Here is a 19263-nt window from a genome sequence, read left to right on the forward strand (position 1 = left end):
CTAGTCGTAAATCCAAAAATAACTGAAACCCCCCAAAAAGGAATATGGTGGCAAAGCACTGCCGGGTGCCCAAATGTGTCTATGTGCTGTTTTCAACCACTCCCCAAAAAAACTCTCAAGCCCACTAGAGTTATAATGGCAAACTCCTTATAATGTTTGTAGCCGTGCAAAGCAGATCTGAAAGAAAGTCCACCAAATTTAAGCATATGCGCACAATTAGCCATGTGTCAAAAATGCCTCTTGATCAGCAACCCGCTCCGTATTGCAGTGACGACAGGGCCACGGCACTGCGTCAATGTGAGGCTGCCACCCCCAGTGACAGCAGCAGATGGTGACGGGGTCCTCGGGCGGTGCCCCCACTGCCCCCGAGACCCTGGGCGCAGGGACAGAGGAGCCATGCACAAAATACGTGGCCACTTATTACATCTTCAGATGTCGTGTGCCGACACAAGACGCTGAAGGAGCAGCTCTTATGTGCTACATGCTTCTGTTTTTATTGTACGCATATGAAAAATGCAATAAAAATATGCGGCAACAAAATTATTGTTGCTGGACACATCATAGCTTTACATTTGTTGCTAGGCGATAGTTTCCCTACAAAAAAAAAATCAGCACCCTCACTGTGCTGTTTCTTGGCAACCTGGGGTCAAGTACTCTGCTGCCACATTCAGCAGAGAAAGGAGAGGGAGAGATGGCAGTAACATATTTCCATCTCCCCAAAAAAAGTATATTATTTGAAGAGATTAAAATAAAAATATAACCATTACGCTGCATTATATAAATGCATAAAATGTGAATATACTAATCTTTTCCACTATGGTGGGGCACTGCCCCACTGGCCCCAAAAGCAATATTGTCCCTACTAATTATATCTACATGAGAAAAAAAATCTCAATTGACGAGGGAGAAACTATTTTTACACCATGTCGACATTGAAAATGGTCATTTAGTATAATTATATACATGCAAAAAAGTTGATCAATTTAATGTGTTTTTGCAACATCCTATGAAAAGGTGGTAGTTTAAATGTACTGGAGGACTAAAAACAATTCTGAATTAATACAAATTTAACACAACTAACAAAATCTATGCATGTGCTTTTTTTAGATGCGCCGTCCAAGAAAGTACATTATTATAAGAACGAGGCAGCAGACGGCAGTAAAACAGCCTTTTGCTATAACTCCCAACATGGCTACACATGGAAAATGGCAGGAGTGACCTCTAAAATACCTCACGTGGTACCTCTTTGAATTCATAGAAAAAGCTGGTAGTCCTTTCAGGGCAAAAGAGCCGAAATGGCTTATTACACTTTCACCAGAAAAGCTGAGACCTGTGTGCTGCGTAAGGAGAATCCAGCTTTTCCCAAAAGCAAACCAACAAACAAAAAACTAAACTGCAAAGGCATGTACAAACTCACAATGACTTAATATAGCACTGCTTATTTTGCCTTCAGTCGTGCAGCTTGTGGCAGTATTAGGGACATAATCGTGGGAAATGTGACACAAGCATAAAAGGGATGCGAAATAGCCCATGATGATGTCTTCAACATGCCGTTTTTGTTTTCATTAAGCAGCCTGAATGTAGAATACTGCGGTCAGAGACTTCCGGATGACTGCTAATTATGACTGCTAGGCTGCAATATAATAGTTTAATATCATGCCCTCTGCACTTGTAGTGGAAGGTTATGTGTGATGACAAGGAGGGGAGGCCCAAACAGCAAAATTAACTTTTCATGTATTTCCTCTGCACAGCGTTGTTTGCTTGCTTGCATAGCCGCTGGCTCGCTTCGTCCTCTCTTTGCTTTGCTGTGTCTTAATTGCAATTCCATCAAAAATTTAAAGCCCCCCTTCTTCCCGACTTTTCATTGTCAGTATACAGCCATAGCAGAGGAGAGAAATTTAAAGTGGTTATTGTGTGTCAAGATAAGTCGGGGAAGATTCACTTTCATCACAGGAGCACCAGTGGACCCTCCTCTTTTTCCTCGCCGCCTCCAAATCTCCATCCTCCCTCTCCTCTTGCGGGCTCTTTCACCAGCCTTATCACTCAAAAGGCTGGATGGAGTGGCTCTGCGCTATATTAATATATCATATCGTATAAATAAGGACAGCAAGACTGTGGGAGGCGGAACAAGCAAGAGTAGAAAAACAACAGTTGAGACACAAATTGCATGTTGCAGCAGCTTTGGGACTTAAAATGTTCTAGTTTGAGATTGAGAAAATCAATGTAAAGTTAAGGTCCAAATTGCTGCCAGCTATTGAATATTTCTCTAAAATAAAGCCAGATGTTTAAAATATTCATAACAAATCATTCCTCAATGATACAGCCCTATTTGTTACATTTCCGAGTGGAAAAACATTATTCAAGAATAAAATATATGGTGAAAGCAGAGATGGTGTAAATTTTATGTCCTGTGTGTGAGTTTATGCTTTCAAAACAACTCGGATTCAACCACACACCGAGCAGTCAATTATTACTGAATTGTACCTCGATATTTCGAAGCGATTTTCTTATTTTTCTAATGGGTTTTTACAATATACAGGCTGGCCAGAATTAAAAATTGGTCACCTTCGGTGTAGTACCATGTTGCACCAAAACATGCCGGGCAGGATTGAGGTCTACTGCAAGTAATGCAGTGTAATTAAAAGCAAGAAGAAGCGCAAGAGAAGGTCCCAGATTAATACTGTACATTGTCTGAATGTATAGGTTTTTTTTTTTTTTCCCCCACATCATCAACATTTAAGAATGAACTGTCAACATCAACTCTTAAAAAAAAAGAACATTAAAAAAACGATCAACAATTAAAATTGAAATAAGGGATACATTTAGAAAAAAAAAAAAAAAAGGAATAAAGAATGTCTTCATAAAATGTAGATGCTTAAAACACATCAACATTTGGGAATACCCATATGCTAAATCTTTTTTTTTTTTTAATTAAATAGATTTTGTTTTTAATCAAATTTCGGAATAACTTTATGTCATCTCCATTAAAAAAAAGAGATTAAGAAATCTTTTTTTTAATTACCACGTTGAATCCTGAAAAAAACCACCAATCCATCCATCCATTTTCTGAACCGCTTCACGAGGGTCGCGAACCTTTTGAATTTAATTGAGTTTTGAAAAAAAATATCATCTTTGTTTAAGAGCAACCTTATATCATCTATATTTATTTTTTAAATATATAAAAATATAAAACTCAAAGTTTAGAAATAAACTTATTTGGACTATACAAAAAAATATAGAATACAAAACTAAACGTATATTGCTGAACAATTTCTAAAAAAATGGAAAAATAAAGACGTTTGGAGAATGAATTAAGAGAGTTGAATATGTATTCTTTAAAAGTAAATAGATAAGAAAACATCAACATATGGGAATAACCTTATGTCAAGTTTTTTTAAATAGTTTTTTGAACTTCGACCATCAACATTTGGAAATAACCTTACGTAAAATCTTTTAAAGATCTTAATTTAAAAGTTTTATTTAAATAAGATTTTTTTTTTTAAATGACGAGATTTGGAAATAACTTCCTGTCAACACTACAAAAAAATATAGAATAAAAAATGAAAAGATACAGACAAATCAGATTTTAAAAAATTGAAAAATAAAGAGATTTGAAGAATGAATGAAAAATGTCAAATCTTTATAAAAATAATAAAGTGAATAGTTTAATAAAAATTACATCTAATCTTTTTAAATTGTAATAAAACATGACATTTTAAAATGATAAAATTTAGGAACAACCTTTGCAAAGTTTTGTAAAAGAAATAATCATCAAAATTTGGAAATTACCTTACCAACTTTTTATAAAATATATCAAGTATTAGCATGTAAAGTGAGCCACTGAGAACTAGAGTGGGCTAACTCCACATGTTTTTTCATTTTGCAGGAGAATGACTTAAAGTTCTATGCCTGCTGACAAATAGCTACAATAGCGGTCTCAGTCCGCACGTCGCGAAATTTATCAATATTTCATGAAATAAAAAATGCTGAATGCAATAATAGACTGCCCCCTATATGACAAAATTGGAACTAAAATGGAGTTAGCCCATTCTAGTTCTCATTGGTCCAATTAAGCCTGATTGGATATGTGTGTGCGTGTGTCTTATGTCATCTCATGAGATTGCTCATGAAGTGTCATCTAGTGTCAACAGGACCTATCCGCCAAATGCTTCCCACTGCTGGCAAGTCTCACCGCATTTTCTCCGTTCGCACGTGCACCCTGCCCAAAACAGTGACTCACGAGTAAAGGCCACAGAGGCGGCAAACAACAAGTCAGCTGCGCACGACACAGACGTGCTCTGACCAATACGACGGTCTGGAGCGCACGCCTCTGATTGGCTACTGTGATCCGTAATGAAGAAAATCATCAACACGCAAACATATGGAGGTCAAACGCGTGTGCGTGAGGATCACCGGCGTTCGTCTGTGGGCGCGCTGCTTTTGCTTGTGGAGGCAGCTTAGCACAAAGCCCTGCCTTATCCGCCGGCATTACAGTCTCTTAGAAAGGATTTAGTTTTTAATTCTTGATTAGATGGAATTTTCTCCACAGTGTGTAAGCGCGTTGATACGCAAGATAATGGCGTGTTTGTTTGAAAGTCTCACACTCACACACACACACACACACACACACACACACACACACGTTCCATCCCATTTAAAGGCGAGGCTTTTAACACATTGTCCGGTATGGGCTATTGTTAGAAGCATTGGATTGTTAATCCTAATGGATGTATGTTTGCTCCACACACTTTTCATCTTCTTAATGAGAGGATTTATTTCTTGTTATTCTATTGTAAGGGGATCAAACCCTCACTTCCATTTGAACTATTTACTTCACTCACAATTTCTCTTCCTCATCATCATCTCTTTTGCCCGAGTGCCTGCTGAGAGGTTCGGAGCGTATTCATACACATTAGTATTGCAAAACCGAAGGATTGCTCCGCATCAACTATAAAAGAAGAACAGCTGGTGGGGCGCTGCCCCTAATGCAGAGTCACAACTGACTGAAGGGTCTCTTTAATTGTTTATTTGCACCAAGCAGAATTTAGCAAGAAATTGACTGGTATTGGAACAACAGCTGGTGTGGCACTGCCCATCATTGTCATCATCATCATCATCATTATCATCATCTTCAACAACTCTTTTGCCTCAGTGGCTGCGATGTGATAGATGTTATGAGCTTATTCATACACATTAATCTCGAATGAAACCAAATCACTGGTGGGGCACTGCCCCCAATGCCACTAAAGCAAAGGAACCACTGACCTAAGGGTCTCTTCAGTGGTTGTTTGGTTGGCTTTTTTATTTTATTTTTGTTTATTTTTTTGCATGAAGGAGAATTTAGTAAGACTTGGATCTAAAAATATTTGACACATATATAAACAACTGATGGGGCACTGCCCCAGTGCAGTCGCCACTGACTGTCAGTCTTCAATATTTTTTTTTTTCTTTAATTTGAGAATTTAGTAAGTAGTCCATAATTTTCATCTAATTAATGAGAGGCTATATTTCTCAGTATTTTATTGCAAAGGGGGTCACACCCTAACTTCCATCTCTTCTATTTAGTTCACTCACATATTTTCCTCCTCTGCCTTCTCCTCCTCCTTTGCCTGAGTGGCTGCTGAGCTGACTGACTGCCTGCATGGCTGCCTCCCTCCCTCGCCGGACTGGCTGGCTGGCAGTTCGTTCAACGTGCCGTGAATGAGGCACTCGGGCTATTTCCCTCCCCTCCCCAAAAGGTGGCACCGCTGCGAGAATTTCCCCCGCTCCAGAAGCAGCAGTACTGGGACCCCGGCTCCCGCGTCATCCTGTGCTGCATCCATGACTTTACACACCTGGCTGGTGTACGGGCTTGGATTTATTTTGGTGCTCTGCTTGACACAAGGTCAGTATAAAATAGATTTTCTTGTCTTATTTTTAGGCTTTTGGAATGTGGGGAAAAGTAGTCTTTTAAATTTAAAGCAATCCATGTGATAAGTTGTTGTACTGTAAATGTGTTAGAAATAGTGCATTTTGAACATTTTTGATCCACTGCAGAGCAATTGTTAGATTACCACAGTAGATATAACCAATAACCCACATTTCCAATAAATACGCCCTTGCTCCACATGTACCGCAATAGCTTAAAATCCACGGCAAATATCCACAGTCGCCAACTTAAATTTCCCAACAGAGTCGTAACAATTGACTGGAGCAGGGCTTTGCTGTAACCTTTTGTCTCATTGGGAGTGGGGGCAAACTACGAGCAAATTAAGGGGCCGAGACGACAGTGCGCTTTACTGTCTCCAGATCGTTTGGTCGCTTCTGATCTCAAACTCCCTAATGTGCCCCACGGGCGCCTTGTTTATCAATAAGGCAAAGTCCATTAATGGCACTAATGAGATGAGGCGCCAAAATGAAGCCTACAACGAGTCAGTAGCACAGCGCCTTGGTGGGGCGTCATTAGAAAAGGATTTAGATGCATAAACTAAATTATACTTACATGAGAGAATGTAATCCAGAATATTAAATTGTTTTTTTGTTTAAAGATAGATACAGGATTAGTTTTTTTCCCCCTTGTTGTTGGAACTGTAACTATGCAACAAACATCCCCAGGGGAGCTTAACAACACAAAAGCACATTCTCGAATGCATTAGAAGAGCATTTGTGCATGATTGATTTGTATCAGGAGTTTCCAAATTTATTAAAATGCATCATGTATTGCTGTAATACGGACATAAATTAAAAATAAAGAAGATAGATATATGAATTTATGACAACAAACATGACTCAAAAAAAAAAAAAACAATTGCCCGTTGGAAGCCCTGATTTCGATAACGAGCATTAGTGTTAGGACATATTATTTACATAAATTGGAATTCATTAAGAAAAATCAAGTGTTTATGAATTTAGAATAAATAAAAAAATAAGTTCTCATGAGAAAATAGGCATTGTTACATTTGGGGCATTGATCGCACCACCTGTTCTTATATGGGTCTTGTAATTAATTACAGAGCAGTGATTCAGTTGAAATGTGTAGAATGAGCTCATAACCCGTACATAGCTATTTTTGGATTGTGAATTTACATCCATTTATCCATCCATCCATCCATCCATCCATCCATCCATCCATTATCTGAGCCTCTTCTCCTCACTCGGGTCGCGGGTGTGCTGGACCCTATCCCAGCTGTCATCGGGCAGGAGGCGGGGTACACCCTGAACTCGTTGCCAGCCAATCGCAGGGCACATACAAACAAACAACCATGCGCACTCACAGTCACACCTACGGGCAATTTTAGAGTATCCAATTATGCATGTTTTTTGGATGTGGGAGGAAACCGGAGTGCCCGGAGAAAACCCACGCAGGTACGGGGAGAACATGCAAACTCCACACAGGCGGGGCCGGGGATCGAACCCGGGTCCTCAGAACTGTGAGGCTGACGCTCTAATATATGTCACATGGTATGTCACATGGGTATTGGGGGGAGTGCCCCACAAGCTGTTCTGATTTGGGTTTTGTATTTTCAAGCAAGTTTCAATCCATTTAAATATAAAAATGTGGACATTTTAACCTTCACAATTCTCCTTAGTGCAAACAAAATTAAATAAACAACAATTAAATCCACCCTTCAGTCATTCAACTCAGTTTTTATCCATTAGACGTCAACAAATTTGAGTACAAAATCTTACTGAATTCTCCTTAAGACAAAAAAGAGCAAATCAAGTTTTAGAAATGGAAAAAAAAAAAGTTGAGCCAGTGGCAACTGCATTGGGGGCATTAGAGTCATTGCCCCACCAGCTGTTCTTATCTCTTTTTTTTTGTTTAACTTTGTAGGTATTCATACAAAAAGATTAGCAATTTAGGGTTGGGCACATTTTTTATAGCCTAAATGTAAATCTTCCTTCCTCATTAGGGTATATAAAAGCATTACAGTGGGTGTACAAAACAAGTAGCTGACAGTGAATTCGACTTTGGTACCAGTGGAGTGAGACTCTTTATAATTAATCAATGTTTTCTGCGAGAGAACCCAGTGTGCAGTCATAATAAATTGGATTGTACCAATGGGGGGCAAGGCGGGAGGGTAGAATGTCTCTCCAGTAAGTCCTCATTATGTTGACAAATGCTCATAACTGGGCAGCTCCTCAATGTTTCATGAGTGCAGCCAGCGTGCAGCATTGCATGCTAACGAATAGTTAATTCAGCTTGTTTTGCCGGATGTAAATTACCGTCATTTCTATCCCACAACACAACGCCGCAGTCCTTTCCGCCGCTCTAATGGAATACTTAGAACGCCCCCGAGGTGGTACAAATATGGAAATGGAACCAAAACATAGGGACTCGACCAAAAAATACTCATATAAATTGGCGCAAAACTCAAGGTGAACAGTCAGCATGCCAACGGGATTTATTCTGCACACTTTGCTTTTCTGCTTAATGAGAATAAATTGTCCATAGATGTGAATATGCATGGCTGGTGAGCAGTCCATGATATACCCCCCCTCTCGCCCTAAATCAGCTGAGATAGGCTCCAGCCGACCCGTGACCACAATGAGGATAGGCGCTGTCGAAAATGTACAGATGAATAATTTGTAATTATATAAACCTAATAATAACATGGAAAGTATATATTTAAAAAAAACTATAACAAACATCTTAGCCACTAGCATTAGCTGCTAGCCTGCTCAGCGCTGACTGGCGAGCTTCTATATATCGCTGGCAAATCGAACGGATCACTTTTTAGAAAACCAAAAACATGGCAAATTTGTTGAGCCATTAACATTACATACCCACGTGGGGACTTACCAATAGTATTGATTTGTGAAAAAATATGAAATTGACCAAATTTGGACATAGGAGTTTTGCCTCGACAGCAGTGATACTTTGTTGTCACTTTACGTTTTACCCATGCTTGTGGGAAACTTCTTTCTTAACTTGACACAGTTAATGTTAAAAAAGAGATAATCTACATCATGATTTTGATCTTTATTAGTGTTTTAATACTAACAGGGTCTAACATATTTTTACACTTGGATGACCGTTAGGAAATGTTACGTAAAAACATTGCTTGTAAAACATTTTTGATGGTGGATTATTTGTATTTATTCACATACATTTTCTGTTAAGGGTGGACATAAATTAATAATTGATATAATAATAAAGATTGATGACGTGCACTGCTCGGCTGCAACCAGCAGAGGCAATGTCGATTCAGTCGAGACTAATCTAAAGAAGACCATGACATGACTTTGACATCTATAGTTGAGCAACATCCAAATAGATATTTGCTCTGGAAAGCATAACATAATAAAGATAGTATAATAGCATAATAAAATAAAAAATATCCTTGGGGGAAGTATGAGACAGACATATGGCTATATTGTACTGGGGACTCAGCTCCTCCCTCAGCTTCTCATTACAGCAGTAACATCAGTCATTCTTTGCAAAGAATAAATCTTTTATGCCTGCGATATCGTTATATGGCCTGTCGAAACGTGTTGCTGCACCATTTGTGTTCAGTTATGTGTTGCTTAAAAAGTAACAACACTGACACATAGATGCTAATTGTTAGCCCGTGTGCCCATGGAGCTTCCCATTGTGCGTTAGCATTAAGGTAGCGGAGCCTCTGTCGTTGTTCTAAATACACAACATGTCTTTGTTTTATGTTTAGTTTGATGGTAACCTTCAACTGGGAGTGGCAATAAATAGCTTGACGCCTCTTTTTAAAGAATATTTACTAATATCTGCTAAAGTGCTGCTTGTTGCCGATCGACGGCTCATTATCTAAAAAAAACTGATAGGTTGGGTCACTTATATCTCAAGGCAACACTGTATCTATATGCATCACTTTATTTCTATAAATTACATTTGCAAATGATCACTTCTAACATTACTACGAAATCATACTGTCCAATTAATGGTGAGCTATTTTTAGAATAGGCCTGCGGACTACTCATGTGGTTCTTGGGGGCGACCTGGTGCCGGTGGGCACCATGATGGTGACCCCTGATCTACTGTTTCACCAACAGGTTGGAAACATGACACATCCCCATGAAGGCTGGCAGGAACTTCCGGTCCCGGCAACGCTTTACACCGATTCCAGCAGATTTTCAAAAGTGATTTTTGTAAGAGCATTTGCGGCAGGATTAGTTCGCTCCTGAAAGCTCCATCCCGGCTTTGGGTTTGGCTATTTAGCAGCGGCCAGGCAAGTGAGAGGCTCGTGTCCTCCCCGGGCTGCCGCAGATAAAGAGGGCGGATTGGTTTCAGCTCCAAAGCTGATCTTCCATCTTGTGTGTGCAGGATTTGGCCGGTCAGTCGCAGGTGTGTGCGATCGTTCTGAATTCACAGACAATCCCCGCTTAAACCCCCCAAGGTGGCTTCGGTCCTCCCCCTTTCTTGAAAGTCCTGTGAAAACTGTAAAAAGAACCTGGATAATTCCTGAAAGAAGCCGTTGCTAGAGGACTCAATGTGCTCCACTTGCGGCTGTTTGGGCAAATCATTTGAATCATCACTTGAAAAGAAAGCGTCACCCCCACCACTACCACCATCTCCATCCTGCCCCCTTGAGTCATTTTCTGTGCCGTCGCCTCCAACGTATGCAGGCTGCTAAGCTTTGAAATGGTGAAGCGCTACTGAGGCTGAGTCAGTCACCGTTAGCCCGAAAGCTTGAGAGGAGAAGATCACCAGTGCGTCTTTTTTTACGCTTGTCACTCAAGATGACGGGAAATAGAAAAGGAGCCCCCGAGATGAATCCTGATGGCTTTTTAGATTAACTTCTCTTCAAGTACTGAGCACAATACTGTCGTCAGTTCAAGTAGCTTACTTAAACTGCCTATGAAGGGCAAAGGCCTTTTTGTCTGGTAAAAATTAGCACTTATGTAGGCTACGTATCAAGGAAACTACGCAACTGTAATGTGCATGTATTTGGCAAACATTTTCCACTTGTTTCAAGGCAGAATTCGCAAGCTGAAGCTAACCTCCGCCATAGGCAAGTTGCATATGCCAACCACACCCAACAGAGAGGAAGTCAGATACTAACAAATTTTGTCAAAATATGGAACTATAAATATTATGAGCCTATGTATACGCATTAATCGGACAAATAAATCACTGCATAAAATACCTGGGAACAGCTGGTGGGGCACTGACCCCAATGACCCTGATGCAAAGTTGCGACTGACAGAAGGGCCTCTTCACGTTTATAAGAACATTTGTTCAAATATACAATGCATAATATGTCTTTTTTTTTTTAATTAAGTGTATTTTAACAATATAAATCGCTAATCACTTTGTAATAATAGTGCTTAACGTTTTGGATGATGTGTTTGAGAATTTACTAATATTTTGACCAAATTTTGATGTGTGTAATGTAAACAGTATATTGTATCCCTCAATCACAAACCACTTTGTAAGAGTCGCGCTTAATATTTGCATGAATTCCTACTAAACTAGCATGTTGCTTTCTTCCTCGCCTTTTTTTTTTTTTTTTTTTTTGCCTACATAAAGGGTTTGGCTATATACATTATCTGGTTCTATACAGTAATTGGAATATTAAACAGTATAAGGGCTGTACAGTCCATTTCATCACCTAGTGTGACTAGACAAAGCAATATAATACTACCGATGACAGGTACTGGCCACAAAGGTATTATGTTAATCTTCCTTATTATGTTACACCCCCCTGTATTGTTAAGTATTCTACTGCAGTAATAAAACCAGCACTTCTATTATTATTATTTATGTTAATTGTGTTTAGTGTTCCTTCTGTAGGCACGCAATAGCAGGCTTGATCATTACCTTTTTCTCTCCGTATGTGCTCCCGCCCAGTGGAGGGTCTGCAGTGCTATGGCTGCAACATCATCCAGGGTCAGAGGTACGTGGACGTGGGCTGCTCCAACCCAGAGGTGCTCACCTGCACCCACTCGCACAAGGGCTTCAAGCACCGCTTCTGCATCAAGACAGAGAGCAGTGAGTAAATGAGGCCTTCGAGAGAAAAGAATCAAATAAAAAAGCCAAGGAATGATTTCAAAATAGCTTTCAGGTGTTTTTTGGTTTGTTTTTTACGCACCCTCATCTGACACCTCTCGGACCTCCATTCGCCATCCGTTATTTGCACCTGCGGCCACCACTAGCCTCCCTTGACTTGTGGCCCACACGTCTTGAATATATCAAACCCTGAAGCAGTCCTGATAATGAATGTGAAAGGGTTGTGCAGGAGGTGTTCTCATGTGGATTCAGCTAGAAATCATGAAAAGTGAACCAGTGGATTTTCTGGGTTTTTTTCTCTACATGAATTGCATCGAACAGTTCTGAGGTTGGGGGTTTGAATTGTATTAACTGGATTTTCACTCATGGATTTAAACATTAATAACTGGGTTCCACAAGATACAACCCACACACTTATTTGTTAAGCCTGAGGTTGTTACTTCCTATCTGTTCGCAGAAATTGCTGTTGCCCACAAAAAACAACAACAACAAAAACAAACAAAAAAAAGCACTGAAAGCTGACAAGTAAGATGGGTCTAAATTGTGTAAGCATATGGGAAAATTTCAATCTACTGTATTTCCTCTCTGGTAAATTCACACTTTTAAAATTAGTTTAATTTTCAATTGATAGAAACTTACTTGAACTTACTTGAAAATGTTTACTGAATTAACTACATTTGAATAGTATGACGTAACCCAAAATCCCTGATTACATTGTAATAACAACAATTACATTTTTGTATGAATTCCTATAAAGTATATGGTATTGTATAAATGTCATATCAATAGCTCTACTGTAAGTTTTTTTTTTTTGGGCTTATTCATACGCATTAACACCACAACTTAATCACTACTATGTATCAAATATAAAAGGCATAAATAAGACCAGCTGGTGGGGCACTGCACCCTCACCCATGCCACTGACTTAAGGGTTTCTTTAAACATACTTGAAAATGTCTTTTTTTTTTGTACTTAACTTTTTATGTAAATAATATGCCTGCTTAACCCTACATCCCAAATCACATGATTATAATCGTGCTTATGCTTATACTTTTTCTATGATTTCTTACTAAATTGACTTGTTACTTACTTCTCTAGTTAGTACGATCACCACAAAGGGGCCTCTAATTAAGTTATATAAATAGATAGATATGAAGGGAAACTGGAACGCTGTGCGTAGTACAATATCTGGTAAATTCATACTTTTACAGAAATGATACGCACGTGCTGGACACACAAAAACAGGATTTCTTTGTTCTCTAACCCAGATAATGCACCCAAAGTTAGATATTTATTTGGGGAATATGTATGGGCCAGCAGATGATTAAATGGTGATGAATGCACTGTGGCGAGCCAGAGGACATTTGCTTAATCATTTCTAATCGTACTTCAATGGAAATGTTCTCGGGGCCGCCGTTGTGAATATTCACTTAGCCGGTTACGTAACGCCGCAGTTTTAGTCGCCTTGCTGAGTCCGTGAGAAGCTGCTCGTGGTGCCATGTGAAGTCAAACGGAGGATGCGGCGGACGTCCTCAACAGGGCGGCGGTGATGGTCAGATGGTGATGTGCACGCACGCACACACACACACACACACACACACACACATCCAGATGTTCCCTCGCTTGACATCCGGAAGCCCAAAGGGCTGATGAGGCACCTTTTTCCTCCTCCGTTGAAAGAGCGCAAGCTAAGACGAAGGCTGACACTACCACACTGACTGACAAACACTCTGTCAAAATCGTCAATCAGCCTGCAAAAGCTCAAAGCTCAGACCTCCGCCAAGGCTTAAAATGTTTACAGTAATCCCTCGCAAAGTCTCGGTTTACTATAAGCGACTTCACCTTTTTTTTTTTTCTTCTTCTGTAAAACCTGTTTCTTTGTTCTTTTTGAAACTGGTCTCAAGGAAGTATGTTGATGTGACTGTCATCTTTGTATGTCAGAGAGGAGCTAACTTTAGCCTGGGTTGTTAGTGGAAGCTCCGGAGAGACTTCATCGCATGTGCATGTACGCATGTATGAATTGACCACAAATTGCTAAATTCCCATAGAGTATATGTTAATACTACATCGAGCCAATGTTCCAATGATTTTACAGAGCCAGATAATGTTTACAATGAGCTCCTGCCCATTTGTTGGTTGTTATTCACACATTTACTCAAGGAAGTGTCAAGGAAGTATGTTGTGACACATCTCAACTGAGAGACTAACATTTTTGTAAGTTGAGGAGGAGCTATAAGTTTAGCATAGGCTGTTAGTGGAAGTTCCGGAAAGTCTTCACCGCATGTGCATGCGTATAGACAGATGTTGATGTAGCTAAATTTTAACATGTTAATATGGCATCGAGCCAATGTTCCAATTACTATACCGAGCCAGATAATGTATTGACAGTCTGCTATTCACAGATTCACTTATTGGCATTTTTTGCCCATTTTCTATAATACTAATAGTAATTGGCGTCAAGGAAGTATTTTGTAGTGATATGTCTCAATTGAGAAAGCAGCATCTTTGTATATCTCAGAGGAAGTAAGTTTAGCCTGGGTTGTTAGTGGAAGTTAAGGAGAGTCTTCACCGCACGTACACGCTTACTTCCAGTGCATTTATTCAAAATCAAACAATCTGTAAGCCATTTCTTTTTTTTAGGGTAAAGTTGTAACTTGAGTTGTAAATGATATGATGCCCGTTAACATTATAACTCCAATTAGGACATAGAGAGAGAGAGAAGCAAAGAGAGGATTTTATATATTTGCGTTGGCTTTCCCCCAAAATTGGTAGGGTTATAATTTATTCTATTTCTCGTTTGCTGTGGCTCAACATTTAGATAACATTTAACAGATATGATAGTTTAGTCACAGATGAAATTTATCTTGCCTGGCTGGGAACTCAGCACCCCCTATACCTCTCATTTTAGAATCGCCCCTGCCTGTGACTGAATAATTATTGGGTAATTGTTTAATATAGAAATGACAAGATTTTAATGGGTAAACATCCATTAAATGATAAGATATATTGTATATAATGGGGATAACATTGGATGGAGGTTTCTATATTTAAAATAAATAAATAAAATGCTGCCAGGAAGTTGCACACACACAAACAAACCTGTGCGATGAAAACATAACCTCTTGAGAAGAGGTCAAAAAGTAAATAAAAGAAAGGAAAAAAATGCATTTTGACATTGAGGGTATGTGACGCCAACGATGGGACTGGACTATCAATTATAAAGATTTCAAGTCCCCGATTCTGAGGTCCTTGTGTCCAGGGAATGTCAGGCTGGATTTGGGAATTTTCCAAATGCTAATTAGAACACTGAGCCAATCTGTAAAATAGAATTTGACTGCCATTTGCCTTGATAAATTATGATTTTTATTGCATGTTCAGAATGGGCTGTTGCAATATTTCTGCAGGTTTTAATTGAGGATATATGGATAGCGTATTTTCTTCAAATCATGCCATTTGCTGTGCCACAATTAATTGTTGTGTGTATCATCCACCTTAAAATGTGCTACTTGTTCGTTAACGACGTACCTCAAATTAACTTCTTACTATCATAAAATTTTATTTGTACCCTAAATACACACCCAAAAAATTCCTTACCCATGTCAAGACTCGTACTCCCTGCAGTTGCATAAATAAATGCACTTAGCCATAATTTATTTTTTTTAATTAATGACGTCAACTCTAAAATGCATTAGTAGATGTTTTACCCCTAATAAATACACTACATGATAGATAGATAGATAGATAGATAGATAGATATAGATAGATAGATAGATAGATAGATAGATAGATAGATAGATAGATAGATAGATAGATAGATAGATAGATAGATAGATAGATAGATAATGCCATTTACAATAGAGCCTGTGCCACAATTAATTGCATGGTGTGTTGTCCACTTTAAAATGTATTTTAATAATATTAAATATGAATAGACACCTTACCCCTTAATAGACAGTGAGACATACAGTATGCAGTATAAAGACAGATTAATAGCGCATTTCCTCATATAGTGCCATTGCTGTAATAGATTTTTCTTCAAGTTTTAATTCATGCGTAAAATGCAGTTTTCCGGAGGCTTCCCTGTGCAGATGTGTAAATGCCCTGCTAATTACACACTTGCACTATTTGCTTCTTACTGCTGCTATTTTCCTGCCGAGCCACTCACAACTCTTCTGTGACTGATTTGTCTTCTCTGTCCATCCATCCATGCAGCGGCACTGGGCATCGTCCTGACCAGCGGCTGTGCCACATCCAGACACTGCCAACAACAGGAGCTGCCAGGCGTCCGCATCCACTGCTGCGACTCGGACCTGTGCAACAGCGCCACCTCCCGCAGCCGACCACACTACGCATGCGCACTGGCCAGCCTGCTGATGCTCAAGATGTGGCTTTAGATGACAGGCGACACAAACTCACTGTGTGTATTTAAAAACACGAAAGAGAAACTGTCATATGCTCACTCTGCATTTTATGTCAGGGCCTGAATGGATTTTAAGGGGTATGGTGATAAATGGACAAAATGATCAGGTGTTCAGTACGCACCTTGGTTTGAAGCTGACATTCGGTACGGCAAGGCAACAAAAACTGCTTATTCTTTGTGTTTTCAGGAGCAGATTTAATGATATATAAAATGAAATAAGAGCTTAAAAATATAGTTTTTATGGCAGTGCTTCTTTTTAGGAAAGGAAGGTTGTAGACTAATGCCAGCTTGAACAGTGTGAATTATTATGCTTTAAAAACACGAATAAATACATTTGTACAATTGCTTTGGGTTTATCTAAAGCGCACGGGACAGCTGTTTCAATGGCGCTGGAAGTTTTTTACCGTGCCACACTGATATTCACGTTCAAAAGAATTTGAACGATTTTGACATTCTGCCAAAAGCATAGCGCTCGCCAGAAGCTGAGCTGCACTGTGTTTGTTTACAGAAACACTTCTCGTCCCTCACCTAACATGTTCGGCACATCGTATTTCAAAATGGTCCCTGTGTTTAATTATTTTCATGATGGAAAACTGCAGTAGTTTCAAACTGCCAAGTGTAAAGCACCGATTTTAGTGTTAGTTTAGTCAGATTACATAACAACAACAAAAAACATCCATGCAACTTTACGTATGGGTGGCACGCGGGCCAAGGGAGAGTTCATTCAGTGTTGGTACAGATCTGGAAAAAGGTGCAGATGATGATTGTCTACATGTGTGCTGTGATTGGCTGAAGACCAGTCTCAGGTCTTCCCAGCTTCTCTCGCCAAATGTTAGCTTAGGTTCATTGAAGACTTTATGGCTTATTTGCGATGATTTGCTGTGATGGAAAGTTACAGCCCCATCTTTTTCTACGAATTCCAGCTCCATGCATGAAAGCTTCTCAGCATTCGCATAAAACAATTTTTTGTTAGAAAAGTCACTCAACCTTTCATTAAAGACAACGGAAGCACACTGAATAGTTTTATAAAGGCTGACACTCGGTTAGGACATAATGTGCATTCATTGTCATTTCTATGGAACTTCATATCTTTATTGCGATAAGAAAATGTGTGATATGTGTTTTTCTTTCAAGGTCACTCATTTATTTTTTTGTTAAACGAAATATAAATATATATTTTTTTAGTTTTTTTTTTTTTTTTTCCTGTTCTCTCGCCTAAGCTCGAGAGAGCACACTGCATGCGGTTATACATATGATTGTAAGAGACCATGCATGTCAAGTGGTTCATTATTGTATGAATAAAATGATTCATATTTTTCACACAAATTTCTTTTCCAGTGTACCCTATGTTGAAATGATGGCTTGTTGGATGGATGGATGGATGGACCAACAGAGACAGACTGCACATTTCCTGAAATAATGCAATTTGGTGTAATAGATGCCATGCCTCAATTGCATCATCCACTTTACAATGCATTTGTACTCTATTAATAGAAGCATTAACCCCAAGTGGACACATTGTAGAGATCGCATTTTTCCTCAAATAACGTCGTTCGCTGTCATAGATACCGTGCCACAATTAAACTCTGCTTTAATAGACGCCTCGCTCCAATTAATTGCTCACTTGAACAAATAAAGACCTTACCTCTAATAGATGTCTGCTTTAAAATGCACGTGTACTTTATTATAGACGCCTTGCCCCTTATTGGACACAATAGATATCACAAACTGTCAGTTATTGTATTAATGAACTCATTCACATTTTTCACCCCAAAAAACATTTTTCAAGGGGACCAAGAGACGAGTTTAATTTCATATGTGATCACGCGCGTAACATAAAACACTCCTATCTCAAATCATCTTTCCCCACTGAAATGAATGGAAATGCCATTACTCCGTTCCAACCCCACCAACAAAGAAAACATTTTTGAGTTTTTATTTTTAAATAAGGAAAACTAGTACTCTATAATATTGTACTTTAATAATAAAAAAAAAACAGTAATAACATAATCAAATGGAATATAAAGCATTAAACAGTCTGTGCCTCATGATTAAATGCTGCATCAAATTCAGTGTGTCGCTCCTTCTGATGTGCCTTCCTTGGCCGCCGGGAGGCAGTACTGAATAATACAGTCATAAGACATAAACAAAGAAGAATAGACTTCTTATACAGTACTACTACTCAGTAGCTTGGTGTAATATTCGTCATTTTTCACAGAGGATAAAGGATATACATGCCTGTGAATATTGTGACATTATCAGCGTACGTGTTGCTCCATGCTTCTAAAACTGCGACAATTGATGCTAACCGGGCACCGGGCACACACCCGGAGGGTGACATCCAAACGGGCTTGGGTGGGCATCAATCACGTCCCTGCTGTATTTGAAGCCATGCCACAATTAATTGCAGTCGACAACTAAAATTGATGTGTCTATTACACGCCACACCTCAAATAATTTTTTTGTGTGGTTGTTTTCTTCAAGTTGGAAATCTATTTGAGGAAGTATATACTCTGGCTGGATGGATGGGTAGGTGGGTGGTGAGTGAGTAGGTAGGTAGATACTCTTTATGTATTTGTTTAACCTTTATTTATCCAGGTAAGGCAATTGAGAAGAGATTCGTATTTGCAATGCCTACCCGGCTGCAGACAGCAGAGTAAAACAAAACAAAACAAAAGCGACTACAAATAAATACAATAAAAACAACCTAGAACATATACAACAAACTGTACAATTTGTTACAGTTACATATTTACATAATATATTACATTACATCATAGCAGATAAATAAAAGGTTCATAACAGCCTTAAAAAACAGGTGCAGCAAACCTTTTTAAATGATGATATTGGGAAGAATGTTGATAAATGAGTGTTATCATTT

The 19263-nt window shown here is 39.0% G+C and overlaps 1 protein-coding gene across 2 annotated transcripts; it reads left to right on the forward strand.

The window, feature by feature from the left end:
• The first annotated feature begins 5586 nt into the window (after positions 1-5586).
• LOC133414256 (uncharacterized) lies at positions 5587-17796 on the forward strand. Of its 2 annotated transcripts, XM_061699529.1 has the most exons (4): positions 5587-5884; positions 11804-11944; positions 16175-16379; positions 17721-17796. In XM_061699529.1, the coding sequence occupies exons 1-3, from the start codon at positions 5701-5703 to the stop codon at positions 16354-16356; spliced, it is 507 nt and encodes a 168-aa protein (XP_061555513.1). In that variant the 5' UTR covers positions 5587-5700; the 3' UTR covers positions 16357-16379; positions 17721-17796. The 2 variants fall into 2 exon arrangements, with proteins under 2 accessions (XP_061555513.1, XP_061555512.1); XM_061699528.1 differs by lacking the exon at positions 17721-17796 and having other exon boundaries at positions 16175-17540.
• Positions 17797-19263: the final 1467 nt, after the last annotated feature.

This window comes from Phycodurus eques, chromosome 15 (genome assembly GCF_024500275.1).
Source record: "Phycodurus eques isolate BA_2022a chromosome 15, UOR_Pequ_1.1, whole genome shotgun sequence".
NCBI classification, from domain to species: domain Eukaryota; kingdom Metazoa; phylum Chordata; class Actinopteri; order Syngnathiformes; family Syngnathidae; genus Phycodurus; species Phycodurus eques.

What these genes read in the sequence shown, in the direction of transcription:
- LOC133414256 (XM_061699529.1), top strand. Translation starts at nt 5,701, where the DNA reads ATGAGGCACTCGGGCTATTTCCCTCCCCTCCCCAAAAGGTGGCACCGC. An exon ending in GGTGCTCTGCTTGACACAAG is followed by an intron (nt 5,885 to 11,803) that starts GTCAGTATAAAA and finishes GCTCCCGCCCAG; the next exon opens with TGGAGGGTCTGCAGTGCTAT. An exon ending in CTGCATCAAGACAGAGAGCA is followed by an intron (nt 11,945 to 16,174) that starts GTGAGTAAATGA and finishes CCATCCATGCAG; the next exon opens with CGGCACTGGGCATCGTCCTG.